The 14,044-nt window shown below is 51.1% G+C and overlaps 2 protein-coding genes across 2 annotated transcripts in view; both read left to right on the top strand.

Moving 5' to 3' along the window:
* Window positions 1-10,503, top strand: part of jph3b (junctophilin 3b) — a 32,964-nt gene extending 22,461 nt beyond the window's left edge. Inside the window, exons 4-5 of the mRNA XM_048973341.1 lie at window positions 6,173-7,125; window positions 9,983-10,503. Of these exons, the coding sequence (XP_048829298.1) occupies window positions 6,173-7,125; window positions 9,983-10,063 (1,034 nt within the window). The 3' untranslated portion in view covers window positions 10,064-10,503. The remainder of the gene's footprint in view (window positions 1-6,172; window positions 7,126-9,982) is intronic.
* Window positions 10,354-11,817, top strand: LOC125706799 (RNA-binding protein 6-like). The gene is made up of 3 exons (XM_048973634.1): window positions 10,354-10,413; window positions 10,500-11,300; window positions 11,331-11,817. Exons 1-3 carry the CDS (start codon window positions 10,354-10,356, stop codon window positions 11,682-11,684), a joined length of 1,215 nt encoding a protein of 404 aa, XP_048829591.1. The 3' UTR covers window positions 11,685-11,817.
* Window positions 11,818-14,044: the final 2,227 nt, after the last annotated feature.

Raw genomic sequence — 14,044 nt, forward strand, 5'->3', positions numbered from 1 at the left:
AGGCTCATCCGCTAATAGGATTAGCCAGACCCTCCTTAGCCAGCCCCCGCCTCACCTGCGTCCCCAGCCCCCACCCAGTCCCTGCACACTCCTGCAGACCTATACCCCACCTCACAGATGTCACATGATTCCTCTAATCATCAGTAATTGCTAAAATGTTTGGGTGTTAACATGCTTATGGAATTACTCATAAACACAAACACGGACACACGGACTGACAAAGGCGTGCACACTCATGGCCACTACATACACACACTGATCATTTTGTGGGGCCTCCTAAAATACTGTAATATGCTAATACCTGAGATATTGTCCCTAACATCCAATAGATAAAAATCTAAAACTTCCAGTAGATAAAATCTCTGCCAGTGTTAGTTTATTTGAAAGTAAAAGCTGGAGCAGAGGGCATTTATTTTGCCACTGAATTATAGCAGAAAGCACATATAGGCATGCTCTCTCTCTCTCTCTCTCTCTCACACACACACACAACACACAGATTAAGCATTTATATCTTTGTGAGGACTCTATGGGAATTACGATTTTCTATGGGAAAATCCTAATTCCAACAATGACTTAACCCCTACCCATCCCTCACCTTAACCATAGGTGATCAAACAAAATACAAGGCTGTTGGCATTTTTACTTTTTTGATTGCATTCGAAAGAGTTTTATACAACTGAGTTTCCCATTGTGGGAACCAAAGAAAATGTACCCATAAGGTTAAATAATAGGTTTTTATGAGATGTTACACTTTGGGGCCATTTGTTGAAAGTGCTAACTTCTAATGATAAGTTTCACTAGCAAAACTACAAAACTATTTTTTTTTTTCACAAAACAACAGGAGTTAACAAGTAACTTTTTGTAAATCATCCCCTCTGCACTCCTGTATACAGCACATGTTTATTTACCTAAAGGGATATAACTTACAGACACACAGACTCTCACACACGCCAAGCACACACCATACCGGGAGATCTCACACACCAAACACAGCCCAGACCAGGAGCTCTCACACACCAAACACAGCGCTGTCCAGGAGCTCTCACACACCAAACACAGCCCAGACCGGGAGATCTCACACACCAAACACAGCGCTGTCCAGGAGCTCTCACACACCAAACACACCCCAGACCGGTAACTCTCACACATCAAGCACAGCGCTGACCGGGAGCTCTCACACACCAAGCACAGCGCTGACCGGGAGCTCTCACACACCAAGCACAGCGCTGATCGGGAGCTCTCACACACCAAACACACCCCAGACCGGGAACTCTCACACACCAAGCACAGCGCTGACCGGGAGCTCTCACACACCAAACACAGCGCTGACCTGGAACTCTCACACACCAAACACAGCGCTGACCGGGAGCTCTCACACACCAAACACACCCCAGACCGGGAACTCTCTCACACCAAACACAGCCCAGACCGGGAGCTCTCACACACCAAACACACCCCAGACCGGGAGCTCTCACACACCAAACACAGCCCAGACTGGGAGCTCTCACACACCAAGCACAACGCTGACCGGGAACTCTCACACACCAAGCACAGCATCTGACCGGGAGCTCTCACACACCAAACACAGCGCAGACCGGGAGCTCTCACACACCAAACACAGCCCCGACCGGGAGCTCTCACACACCAAGCACAGAACAGACCGGGAGCTCTCACACACCAAACACAGCCCAGACCGGGAGCTCTCACACACCAAGCACAGCGCTGACCAGGAGCTCTCACACATCAAGCACAGCGCTGACCAGGAGCTCTCACACATCAAGCACACCCCAGACTGGGAGCTCTCACACACCAAGCACAGCGCTGACCAGGAGCTCTCACACACCAAGCACAGCGCTAACCGGGAACTGTCACACACCAAACACAGCCCAGACCGGGAGCTCTCACACACCAAACACAGCCCAGACCGGGAGCTCTCACACACCAAGCACAGCGCTGACCAGGAGCTCTCACACATCAAGCACAGCGCTGACCAGGAGCTCTCACACACCAAGCACAGCGCTAACCGGGAACTGTCACACACCAAACACAGCCCAGACTGGGAGCTCTCACACACCAACCACAGCGCTGACCAGGAGCTCTCACACACCAAGCACAGCGCTAACCGGGAACTGTCACACACCAAACACAGCCCAGACTGGGAGCTCTCACACACCAAGCACACCCCAGACTGGGAGCTCTCATACACCAAACACAGCGCAGACCAGGAGCTCTCACACACCAAGCACACCCCAGACTGGGAGCTCTCATACACCAAACACAGCGCTGTCCAGGAGCTCTCACACACCAAGCACACCCCAGACTGGGAGCTCTCACACACCAAGCACAGCGCTGACCAGGAGCTCTCACACACCAAGCACAGCGCTAACCGGGAACTGTCACACACCAAACACAGCCCAGACTGGGAGCTCTCACACACCAAGCACACCCCAGACTGGGAGCTCTCACACACCAATCACAGCGCTGACCAGGAGCTCTCACACACCAAGCACACCCCAGACCGGGAGCTCTCACACACCAAACACACCCCAGACCGGGAGCTCTCACACACCAAGCACACACCACATCTGAAGTGTTTTTGGAGCCAAACATAATGCTTCATTTTATGAGTTTGGTTGGGACAATAAGGCAGCCTTTCCTAGCGACAGTTAGAATCATACGCATGCTGCCCATAACACGCTTTGCCCACTGAACAGCTGGCAAAGGCAGAAGATGGAAAGCAGCACAGGATGCAGCTCGGTTAACTCATCAGATAAAATATGACAGCAGCTGTTTTGAAAGTCATGTCTCTTTCGATGTTGACCATCATGCAAATAGCATTTGCAGATTCACACGAAAGCCTAATCTGTCTCCTGGAGATGGAATCAATCGAGGAGTCTAATTAGATTTGTATTAGTTCCCTTCAAGATAAAAGGTCAAAGGGCAAATTCCGAGCTGCATACAGATGACGTAAAATCACCTCGAGCTTCATTAGTATTGTTAGGTAGTAGGATACCAAAAACATTTTGGTATTTAATTAATTGTCACAACGGGGGATATAGTAATGGAAACAGTACTGGACTGCAGAAAGGCAATCAAAAATATTTTACCAATTATGAATGAAGCAGTCAGATGTGTTTTTTGTGTATTGTTGCCTTTAGAATAACACGGCAAACAAGTTGTTATTGAATGCAGAATGTATATTCAGCAAAAGAGACAAGATTATTGTTTTATCACTGTGACTGTGATCTAGTGCCACCATGTAAATCTGTTTTACTAAGTATATATCATTTCACAGGGCCATCAATGAGAGATTTACATCTTCTAAAAGCATTTTTTGGCTAAAATACTATGTTGAAGGGTTGATATCCCATAGTATACCTTGTAAGGATTCATTCTTCTGTCCATCTCCTGTGCCTGACACATGAACCCTGTGTGAGCTCATCATTTAGTGTGCAACTGTCCATGATTTCTGTATCAACAAGAACATGTTCTGGGACCAACAATGCAACTTTACATCACCAGCATGTTACACCAACACCACAACCTTACACCAAGAGCACAAACTTGCATCACGAACACAATTTTAGGCCTGAAATGCAACCTTCTATCAATACCACAACCTTACATACATTAGAACACAGTCTTAAATAACTATATGGACCAAGAACCATATTTCGATGGCGATACCCTGTATAAGGTCACACATCCGATCAGGTTGGGCACTCCACTTAAGCTGCACATTTTTGCACATTGGAAGGAACCTGGAGGATCCGCTGAAAAGCCATACACATGCAGGATGAACATGCAAACTCCACACATGTAAAACAGCAGTATGAGGCAACAGCGCTGACCACTGGACCACTGTGCCACACTCATTTTATACACTTGCCCGGTGTGCAGTGTTAATGCTGACATGGCATTTCATGCACATGCAGTTGTGAAATCGCAAGGACCACTGGGTCTAAACCATCGGTCACTGCTTTGTGCTTCCTGGCACCACTCACAGCACCATCAACCTGTCTGACAGACTCTGTTAGTAAATAAGTCCTATTTGGCTGTATAGTTACATTTCAATTGCTAAATATTGCCAAAACTTCAAATGTTGTAATGTGATCTTTGTCCAGTATCATTTACCCTAACACACAATACGACCACAAAAAAAGAATTCATTCTAATTGGTTATATGTACTGTATTTTGCAAAATGATGCGGCTAAGCAACGGTGTTAACCTTTGTTTAAGCGCAGACTATATCGACACTCAAGAATCGTAGAAAGTAAATTAAGCAAAATAACTGAAGTCAAAGTGAAGGAAAAGGCAGGCTAGGCTACTGTGAGAGGCTAAATGGAACATATCTCTGGCTAACCTCACATTATTGGATGAGTCCATCAAACCTTAATATCTTCTTTTAAGATGTATTTGCATTGCAGTCGTGCAGTGTTGATATTTAAGTTCTGCCGTGTAATACTGACAGACGACTGCATTTTCATTCACTTTTAATGTGAAGTGTATCCTCACAAATTATGCTTTTGCTCTTTATGTGAATCCTCGTCCTCGATGCGTCATCTCGCCGTTTTGCCTAGTAATAGAGAAGGAATATTTGAATCAATAATTTTTAATAATGGAGATTTATCGAGTAATCGTGACATCAGCATTTTCAGTGAAGTGTGCTAAATGTATAAGCCACACGTAAGATGTCACGAACACTTCTAATAAAACAGAGTGCAGTCAAAATGAAATGGAAATACATGGTTTACTGCAAACAGAATTCTCAAGACAAAAACAACAAATGCCCATGTTGCATGAGTCCAGTAAAGCAGACTCCGCATAAAACCCTTTCACTCCACTGTCTACCAACAGGTTTTTTCTAGTCAGTTTGCAATATTCACAGAGGGTGAATGTTTGCGTGCAAAAAAGCTAAAATGTAAAACTTATTTGGCAAATGGTTTAAAAATAGAAGCATGACAATCATTGAAAGTTATTACTCTTCAAAAAAATAAATATCGCAAATCATATTTTTGACCTGTGAGCTATTTATCAGTGTTTTAAAATGAAATTAACCAGGTAACAATGATACCCCGGCTTTCCCCTCCATCAGCTTCCCCGCGAGACGCCGCTAACGGAATGTTTTGACTTTGACTGTGAATTCTGGGATTCGGTGCAAAGTCACAACTGACGTGCTCACTCTGTTTACAACCAGGAAGGAATATTATTGTCTTCTACGTAAAATCTTTATGTAGATGCATAAAAATTGCATTGTGTCATTGTATATCTTTCTGAAAATATACCGTAGATATACCATAAAAATTCCATATACCACCCAGTCCTACATTATATGAACAAAGCAGCCCAGCAAAACGAACACAACCTTACAACAGCAGCAAAATAAAAACCAGAAACACAGCCACTACAGTATATCAATACCTCCTTACATCATCAACGTATTACATAAACCCAACCTTACATCAAGAACACAAATGTACATCCGTAAAACAACCAAACATCTTGAACATGACCTTCTGACAACAACATAACGTTACAGCAAAACTATGGCCATGCCAACTGTTTCGTGTTGGAGCGAATCCAAATAATAGCATGTAGAACCAAGCTATAACAACAAACCATTTTGGTAACTGTAATTACAACTTACTGCTATACATACTGAAATAAGATGTATAGAATGTGGGCTTAGATGCTGCCTGATTATCCAGTATCCGTGTGGGCAGATGCATTGCTGTAAGCTGTCAGTACACTGCTGGTCCCGCATATGTACCACTGTATTGTCACTTCCTGACATCTTCGCAGGGCTAGTCGGTAGTGTAGACTAACCCTAACCCTAACCCTACTATTCACTCGGTATGTTAGCGTAAAATGCTAAAGCCCGGTTGGTTGTTCATAGGTAGAGCATATGCTGTGGCCTACAGAAGTGACCTAGCATTTAAACCTTTACGTGGTCTGTGTGGCCATGATGTGTAGTTACATTTCTGCGAGCGCAGCATGTCGGACTGCGATGTAGTATACACAGCTACGGCAAACATGCGTCATACTAACAGCATTAATTCTATGCACAACCATCCATCAGCTTAAGCACCGTGCTGTTCTTCTGTGATGTTTCCTGCATTTTCACGCCTCCCCACCACTGATTCTGTGCTTTGTCCTCACCCTGTCCATCAGGAGTAGAGTGTCAAAGGCCAAAGCACCAGAACTCGAGTGAGAACGACATAGAGGTGATTTCCAGCGGCACGCCTGACAGCCCCGAGCTCTACATGAAGGGCACCACGCCACCCGACCTGACGCCCGACCTAAGTCCGGCACCCAGCCGGCCTTCCACACCCCCCTGCAGTCCACCCAAGCCCACCCACCGCGCCAAGAACGCCCGCTTCCTGCGGCAGAGTGCGGTGGACGACGAGCGAGGCACCGCCGAGATCCAGGTGCTGATGGAAGGGCGGGGTGGAGGTGGCGAGTATCTGCGTCCCAACAGCTGGGGCGAGGACAAGCACTCGTCCGGGGGCGGGGGCAGCAGCAGGGGGGGCAGCCGGGGCAGTAGTCGCTCGACAACTCCCTCGGTGCAGGACGAAACACGACTGCCGCGCACCAACGGCCACAGGCACGCCCCGTCCAACCACAAGCCCAGAGAACATGCCTCATCCAATCACAAGCCCCGGGAGCGGTGGGCAGACTGCCCCACGGTGGCCTGGACTACGCAGCGGGCTCTCAGTGAGAGCCTGGCCCACTCGCGGCTGCTGGAACAGGATGAGGAAAAGCTGAGCAACTACGAGATGGAGATGAGACCACTGCAGCCCATGGACTCGTCCTTCCAGAAGCACTACGGGCCGAGTGAGGAGCGGCACGGGCACGCGGAGCCCCGCCCCCACACGCTGCACAGACTGCAGCCCAAAAGCCGTGAGGCCCGCGAGGCCCGGGAGGGGGTGCGGCCCCCCAGTGCCCGTGAGGCCCGGAACGGGGACCCGGACTCAGTGCAGAAGCTGGACAGCCTGCGTGCCGGGGGGGAGGTGCTGGAGGGGAGATCCCTGCGCCGGGACCTCACACTCTCCCCCCCACAGAAATCCTCCCCCATTGCACTAGAACACGACGAGGAGAACCTGGTCCAGCTCAAGTCAAACTCGGTGAGTGAGCATTTGGGGACTGAGGGACTGGATCTAGCATGTGGCAGGATAGTGAGCACACTCTAGGTGCCCAGGGAGCTGAGTGGGGTGAAACAGAGGCAGGATGATGAAGCGGGACTGTCAGACACCCCCACCCCCACCAGAAAGCTCTCCGATAACAATCTGCACCCCACGGTGCAGCCTGCCGGGCCGACCCAATCCGACGCATTCTGCGGCTGCACTGCAGACCCAGTACAGAGAGGAGTCTGATCATAGCAGGGTATCTCGAGAGCCCGGGCGTTCCCTATGTCCACGTGGGGTGGCGGGGGCTCAGTGGGGGCTCACAGCCACCCACTCTCAAAGCGTCCCTCAGCAGCATGCTCACACGCACGTAAACACACAGACAAACGCAGAGGCCAGTGCAGAGCCGCCTCCTCGCAGATGTCCTGTTTGTCTTCTGCCTGCTGCAGAGAGCCTGAAAAAGACACCGTGGATGAGCTGCTGTGCTGCATATGTCATCTATATAAGGGATGGGGGTCCTATGTATATCCCCCCCATGAACCCCCCATGATCCCTGGCTGCTGCTTGTTCACCCACCCCCCACACACACACGCTCACACACCTGTGCTATTGGTGCGTAGCTCCATCCACGCTCTGCTGTGCTTCACACTCCTTAGTAACAGTAGATTGGCATAGTGGCCCTGTCTGCAATGCAGCCCCTCCATTGGCTGCCTGGCGCTCTGTTGCTAGGGAACAGCTTATGCCTTGCTCTGCCAGGAGCCAATCAGCCTGCAAGCAAGGGTGCCTGGGGAGTGGGGGTTGTTTGCAGCAGATAAATGCAAGCAATGCAGCACTCTTGTATAAGGCACACTCAAGAGCACACACGCAGGTCCACATATCACACACACGCAGGTCCACATATCACACACGCGCAGGTCCACATATCACACACGCGCAGGTCCACATATCACACACGTGCAGGTCCTCATATCACACACGCGCAGGTACTCATATCACACACGCGCAGGTCTACATATCACACACGCGCAGGTCCACATATCACACACGCGCAGGTCCACATATCACACACGCGCAGGTCCTCATATCACACACGCGCAGGTCCACATATCACACACGTTTCACACACACGCAAGTCCACATATCACATACATATGTTTCATACACACACAGGTCCAAATATACACAAATGTTTCACACAAACACATGTGTAGGTCGACATATGTCACTCTGATATGCTTTTACATATATATAAATCACATCTTGTACGGACTTACAGGTCCACTTATTACACATATAAGCTTGTACACAAATTAACATACCATGCATATATATCAGTCACTCACACACATAGACACATAGGCTGTTCTCCTGTGTTCATGTCAGGTTAGTGTGCTGGTCACTGTGCAGGTCACTCTGCTGGTCAGTGTGTGTGGGTTAGCCCAGCTGCAATAGTGACATGAGGTCACTCTCGGCAGACCAGTCTCTGGGCATTCCCTGGGATCCTGGGTTTTCCCATCACAGCCAGCAGAATGGCGAGGTTGTCAGGGAAACCTGGGATTGTCAGCCCTACGGGCCAGGCCCTCTAACAGGGGAGGGCCCTGGGGAAGACCTGGCATCTGCCAGGGTAGGCTGAACGCTCCTAATGGACAGAGCAAGACAGCCATGGCTGTTCTCTGTCCAGCTGTGACGCCCTGTCCAGCCCCACTCTATCAAACTCAGCCCTGTGCCACCCAGCTCCGCTCTGCCTCACAACACCCCACCCTGCCCAGCTCTACCCCACCCTACCCAGCTCTACCCCACCCTACCCAGCGCTACCCCACCCTGCCCAGCTCCGCCCCACCCTGCCCAGCTCTACCCCACCCTACCCAGTCTCGCCCCACCCTACCCAGCTCTACCCCACCCTTCCCAGCCTCGCCCCACCCTACCCAGCTCTACCCCACCCTGCCCAGCCTCGCCCCACCCTGCCCAGCTCTACCCCACCCTGCCCAGCTCTACCCCACCCTATCCAGCTCCGCCCCACCCTGCTCAGCTCTACCCCACCCTACCCAGCTCCGCCCTGACCAGCTCTACCCCACCCTACCCAGCTCTATCCCACCCTGTCCAGCTCTACCCCACCCTGCCCAGCTCCACCCTGCCCTGCCCAGCTCCACCCCACGCTACCCAGCTCCGCCCCGCCCTGTCCAGCTCTACCCCACCCTACCCAGCTCTATCCCACCCTGTCCAGCTCTACCCCACCCTGCCCAGCTCCACCCCACGCTACCCAGCTCTGCCCCGCCCTGTCCAGCTCTACCCCACCCTGCCCAGCTTCACCCCACCCTACCCAGTTCTACCCCACCCTATCCAGCTCTACCCCGCCCTGCCCAGCTCCGCCCTGCCCAGCTCCACCCCACCCTACCCAGCCCAACTTTGCTCCACCCCACTGAGCTCCACTCCTCGCCACCCTGCCCAGCTCCACCCCACCTCAGCTATGCCCCACCCAGTCCTTCCCCACCCCACCTGTGGGTCTGTGTAGCCTCTTGGAGGCTATGAATTGTGTAACAATGTGTGGTGATGAGGGACTACAGATGCACATGGACAATGGGACTCCAAGGGATGAGCTGCCAGACCTTCTCCTCGAGGAGAGCTGAGCAGCAGCCATGTGCCGAGTGTTCGGCCTGAGTGGGAGCAAGGGAACCGCGGGGGCAGCCACGCGTTGCCGTGGTGATCGCTTTTGGCCAGGCAGGAGCAGTGCCCAGCTGAACGTGTGATGTGAGGGAAGAGGTGTGCCAGTGAGTGTGTGTGATGCACTGGGGGAGGACAGCGGGCACACTAACACTCTCCTTCTCCCTCCCCCTCTCTCTCTTTCTCCTCCACACAGGGCTCCAGCTCGATTCTGGTTGTCATGGTGATTTTGCTCAACATCGGAGTTGCCATTTTGTTTATTCACTTTTTTATTTAAACAATGTATTGCCTATTAATTATTCTTATTATCTATACTATTATTATGAATTGATATGAATATTATCATGACTATTCACCCGTTGCCCGTTTTGATGACAAATACTTCTATAACGAATAAGACGCTAAAAATAAACTCGAAGAAGACGGCATACCTAGGAAGCTCCTGCCATTAAAACCTGGGCACAGCAGAATTCTCGCTCGGCTCCCCGCCCCCTCCCCCCCCACCTCACCATTCCAGAGCCTGCATTCCTCCTAAGTTGGGATTCACTATAAGTCACTAATGATACTATGCTACTCGCTGTTCTTGTTCGAACCCTCCCTTATCTGCCTTTTTGCTCTGCTGATGATGTGGGTGTTTCGTTTTTCCTTTTTCTTCTTTTTTTCATTTGTCACTTTTCGGCTCAGTTCCACTGAGAGGTGAACGGCCTTAGTAGCGGCAGGCGCGGGCCTGTTCGGTGCTTTCATGCTGCGGCACCGACATCCACAGCACCGACATCCACAGCACCGACATCCACAGCACCGACATCCACGGCACCGACATCCACGGCAAGGACATCCCAGTCACCGACATCCACGGCAAGGACATCCCAGTCACCGACATCCACAGCACTGACATCCAGGGCACCGACATCCCAGTCACTGACATCCAGGGCACCGACATCCACGGCACCGACATCCCAGTCACCGACATCCACGGCACCGACATCCACGGCACCGACATCCCAGTCACTGACATCCAGGGCACCGACATCCACGGCACCGACATCCCAGTCACCGACATCCACGGCACCGACATCCACGGCACCGACATCCACGGCACCGACATCCACGGCACCGACATCCACAGCACCGACATCCACGGCAAGGACATCCCAGTCACCGACATCCACGGCAAGGACATCCCAGTCACCGACATCCACGGCACCGACATCCACGGCACCGACATCCCAGTCACTGACATCCAGGGCACCGACATCCACGGCACCGACATCCCAGTCACTGACATCCAGGGCACCGACATCCACGGCACCGACATCCCAGTCACCGACATCCACGGCACAGACATCCCAGTCACCGACATCCACGGCACCGACATCCCAGTCACCGACATCCACGGCACCGACATCCACGGCACCAACATCCACAGCACTGACATCCAGGGCACCGACATCCACGGCACCGACATCCCAGTCACCGACATCCACGGCACCGACATCCACGGCACCGACATCCCAGTCACCGACATCCACGGCACCGACATCCAGGGCACCGACATCCACGGCACCGACATCCCAGTCACCGACATCCACGGCACCGACATCCACAGCACCGACATCCACGGCACCGACATCCCAGTCACTGACATCCACGGCACCGACATCCACGGCACCGACATCCAGGGCACCGACATCCACGGCACCGACATCCCAGTCACCGACATCCACGGCACCGACATCCACGGCACCGACATCCACGGCACCGACATCCCAGTCACCGACATCCACGGCACCGACATCCACAGCACCGACATCCACGGCACCGACATCCACAGCACCGACATCCACGGCACCGACATCCAGGGCACCGACATCCACGGCACCTTCCACTCACCCCTGTGATTCCCTGCAGACCCCCGACCAGTGCTGGCCCACTACTGGCTCATCGCCTCCAGGCAGAGTGCCCCTCCCCACCCAAAGAGAGAAAACACCACAGCCCACCTTCCCCCAAACCCCATATACCCTACTGCCAAACTTAAAGGATCACGGCCCCCCAATAAAAATGATTTTCCTACATTATGCCCCCCCCCCCCCCCCCAGTGAAATATGGCAAGCATGTGAGGGCATCAGTGGGTAACCGTGGACGACACTTAAAACAGGGCTACAAACTTTAAACGTATGCAACAGAAGGCTAGACTGAGGACTAAGGGCTGCACTGATGCGTGCTTTCAGCACGGAAACACAGAGACGGCAACATTTTCTCACTATGATGGCTGGACGCCCCGCAGATTGTTCACGGGCCCCCCGCCCCCCGCCCCCCGCCCCCCGCCCTCCCGCTTGATCTCCCTGTGCCCCAGCGGTCGTGCAAGTAGCAGTTCGTGTAAGTCTACTGCACCCACCACCCCCCTCCCACCCATGTTTGTCCACTTAGTTAGGCCCGTTGGCCCCGCCCACTCTACGCTCAGCATTATAATGAGACAATGTTTCAGCCAATCGGCAAGCCGCAACAAGTTGGAGTGACATGCTGGGTGAACGATGCTGCCACGCCCACGCAGAGTTCAGAGACTGTTACGTTTCAACCGCTGCTTTCAAAACAACTTATTTACTGAAAAAAAAGAAAAAAAAAATTTTTTAGCTATTTGCAAGACGTCTGAAAAAACGCCAACTGCCTTGTTTTTTAAGAGTAAAAAATTGCATGCTCACGTATGTTTTAGTTTTGTATAGATAAAATATTTAAAATAAATCTCTTCTAGTTTTGGAAGCAGTATAGGGTTGCAAAAAAAAAAAAAAAAAAATGGTTTTAAGTTCATCCCTAAGTAAAGATTAATCTTTTTGGGCTTTGCCAAGATGCTATTTATTGCAAACCTTCCCAAATGGGTCCATGCATTAAAAAAAAAAGCAGATTCTTCCATGCGAATGAGTGTTCGTGGCCTGGACTGCATCCATCTGCAGACGTAAAAACAGAAAAAGAAATAAGAAAAGTGTTTTTATTTTTTATAGCTGGCTTCCGAACAATGACTGTCGATGACACATTTTTATAGCATGTGTGTTTGGGACTTGTGCTCCCCTTTAGATCTCCTGCTCCCCGCTGGCACCATCTACAGTCCGTGCATCTCCCCCGTCCTCCTGTCTCTCTATTTAGCAAAAAAAACTACGTTTGGCACCGAGCAGGAACAGAGGCTGGGTAAACACTCCTCGAGTAGTGTCCGCATGCCACACTTCAGTTCCCCGAGTCACCCGTGAACACCCTAGGACTGAAGGGATGGTAGATGGATGAAGCGACAACTATCTGCTCCTGTACTTTTACACCATCACCCCCCCCACCCCACCCCCCCCTCCGGAATATTCATCACCCTGTGACATCATCGCATGCCCCAGCATGCCCTGTTCCTTTTCTCTTTTTTTAATTACTTTATTCATTTTTGGGGGCTTTGTTTTGTTTTGAATTATGTGGAGAAAATAATGAAAGTGTTTGAAAGTACCCCGTTCCTGTGTGGTTATTCCTGTGTCTTCTCCACCTAACTAACCAGCAGCTTGGAAAATAACGCGATCCATTTTCACTGTGATTTCTTGAAGAGTTAGGGTTAAAGGTCAGGCTGAGAAACAAGCAGCCTTAGACTTTTTCTGCACGCATGTGGCTTTCGGCGGACGAGAGAACAGAGGCGAAGGGAAGTAACAGAACAGGGAAGGGTGCTGCGTCTTTAAGCCTCGCCCACGAGGGTGGGCCGCTGCCATGGAAACCTTGATTCAGGATTGTGTTCCATCACGAGGGGCAGGGCCAGACAGATGGGGGTGGGGTTTGTCTCCTGAGACCTCGCGCTGCCCAATGAGTCTGCTGAAGAGAATGAGAAGAGGAATACAGAGCGAATGCCAGCCACATCTGTCTGAGAAAAAATACTTTTATGCAAAATCAACATTCATAAATAAATGTCTCTTTGTATTGTGTGAAATGATTCATACAACCGGAAGGTTCCTGCCCCATTTTCCCATTCAGCTGCCAATAACAAAGGCATGAGAACTTTATCTGATCCCAGATCAATGAAAAGGGGGGGGCATCTTGGAGGGTGCCCCCCCCCCCCCTCCCCCACGAAGACTCACCTCTGGTGTGGGGAGGGGGCATGACCCTGCATTCTTCCTAAAGGAGGAACTCCCCCAGTGCCCCACTGCTTCTGATGCCCCTAAACCACTTTCATCCAGTGATTACAGTAATAAAATCACCGCGCATTACCCAAGTTCAGCATCATCCAGCCATGAAGAGGATT

The sequence above is a fragment of the Brienomyrus brachyistius genome, chromosome 13, assembly GCF_023856365.1.
Source record: "Brienomyrus brachyistius isolate T26 chromosome 13, BBRACH_0.4, whole genome shotgun sequence".
In the NCBI taxonomy this organism is placed as follows: domain Eukaryota; kingdom Metazoa; phylum Chordata; class Actinopteri; order Osteoglossiformes; family Mormyridae; genus Brienomyrus; species Brienomyrus brachyistius.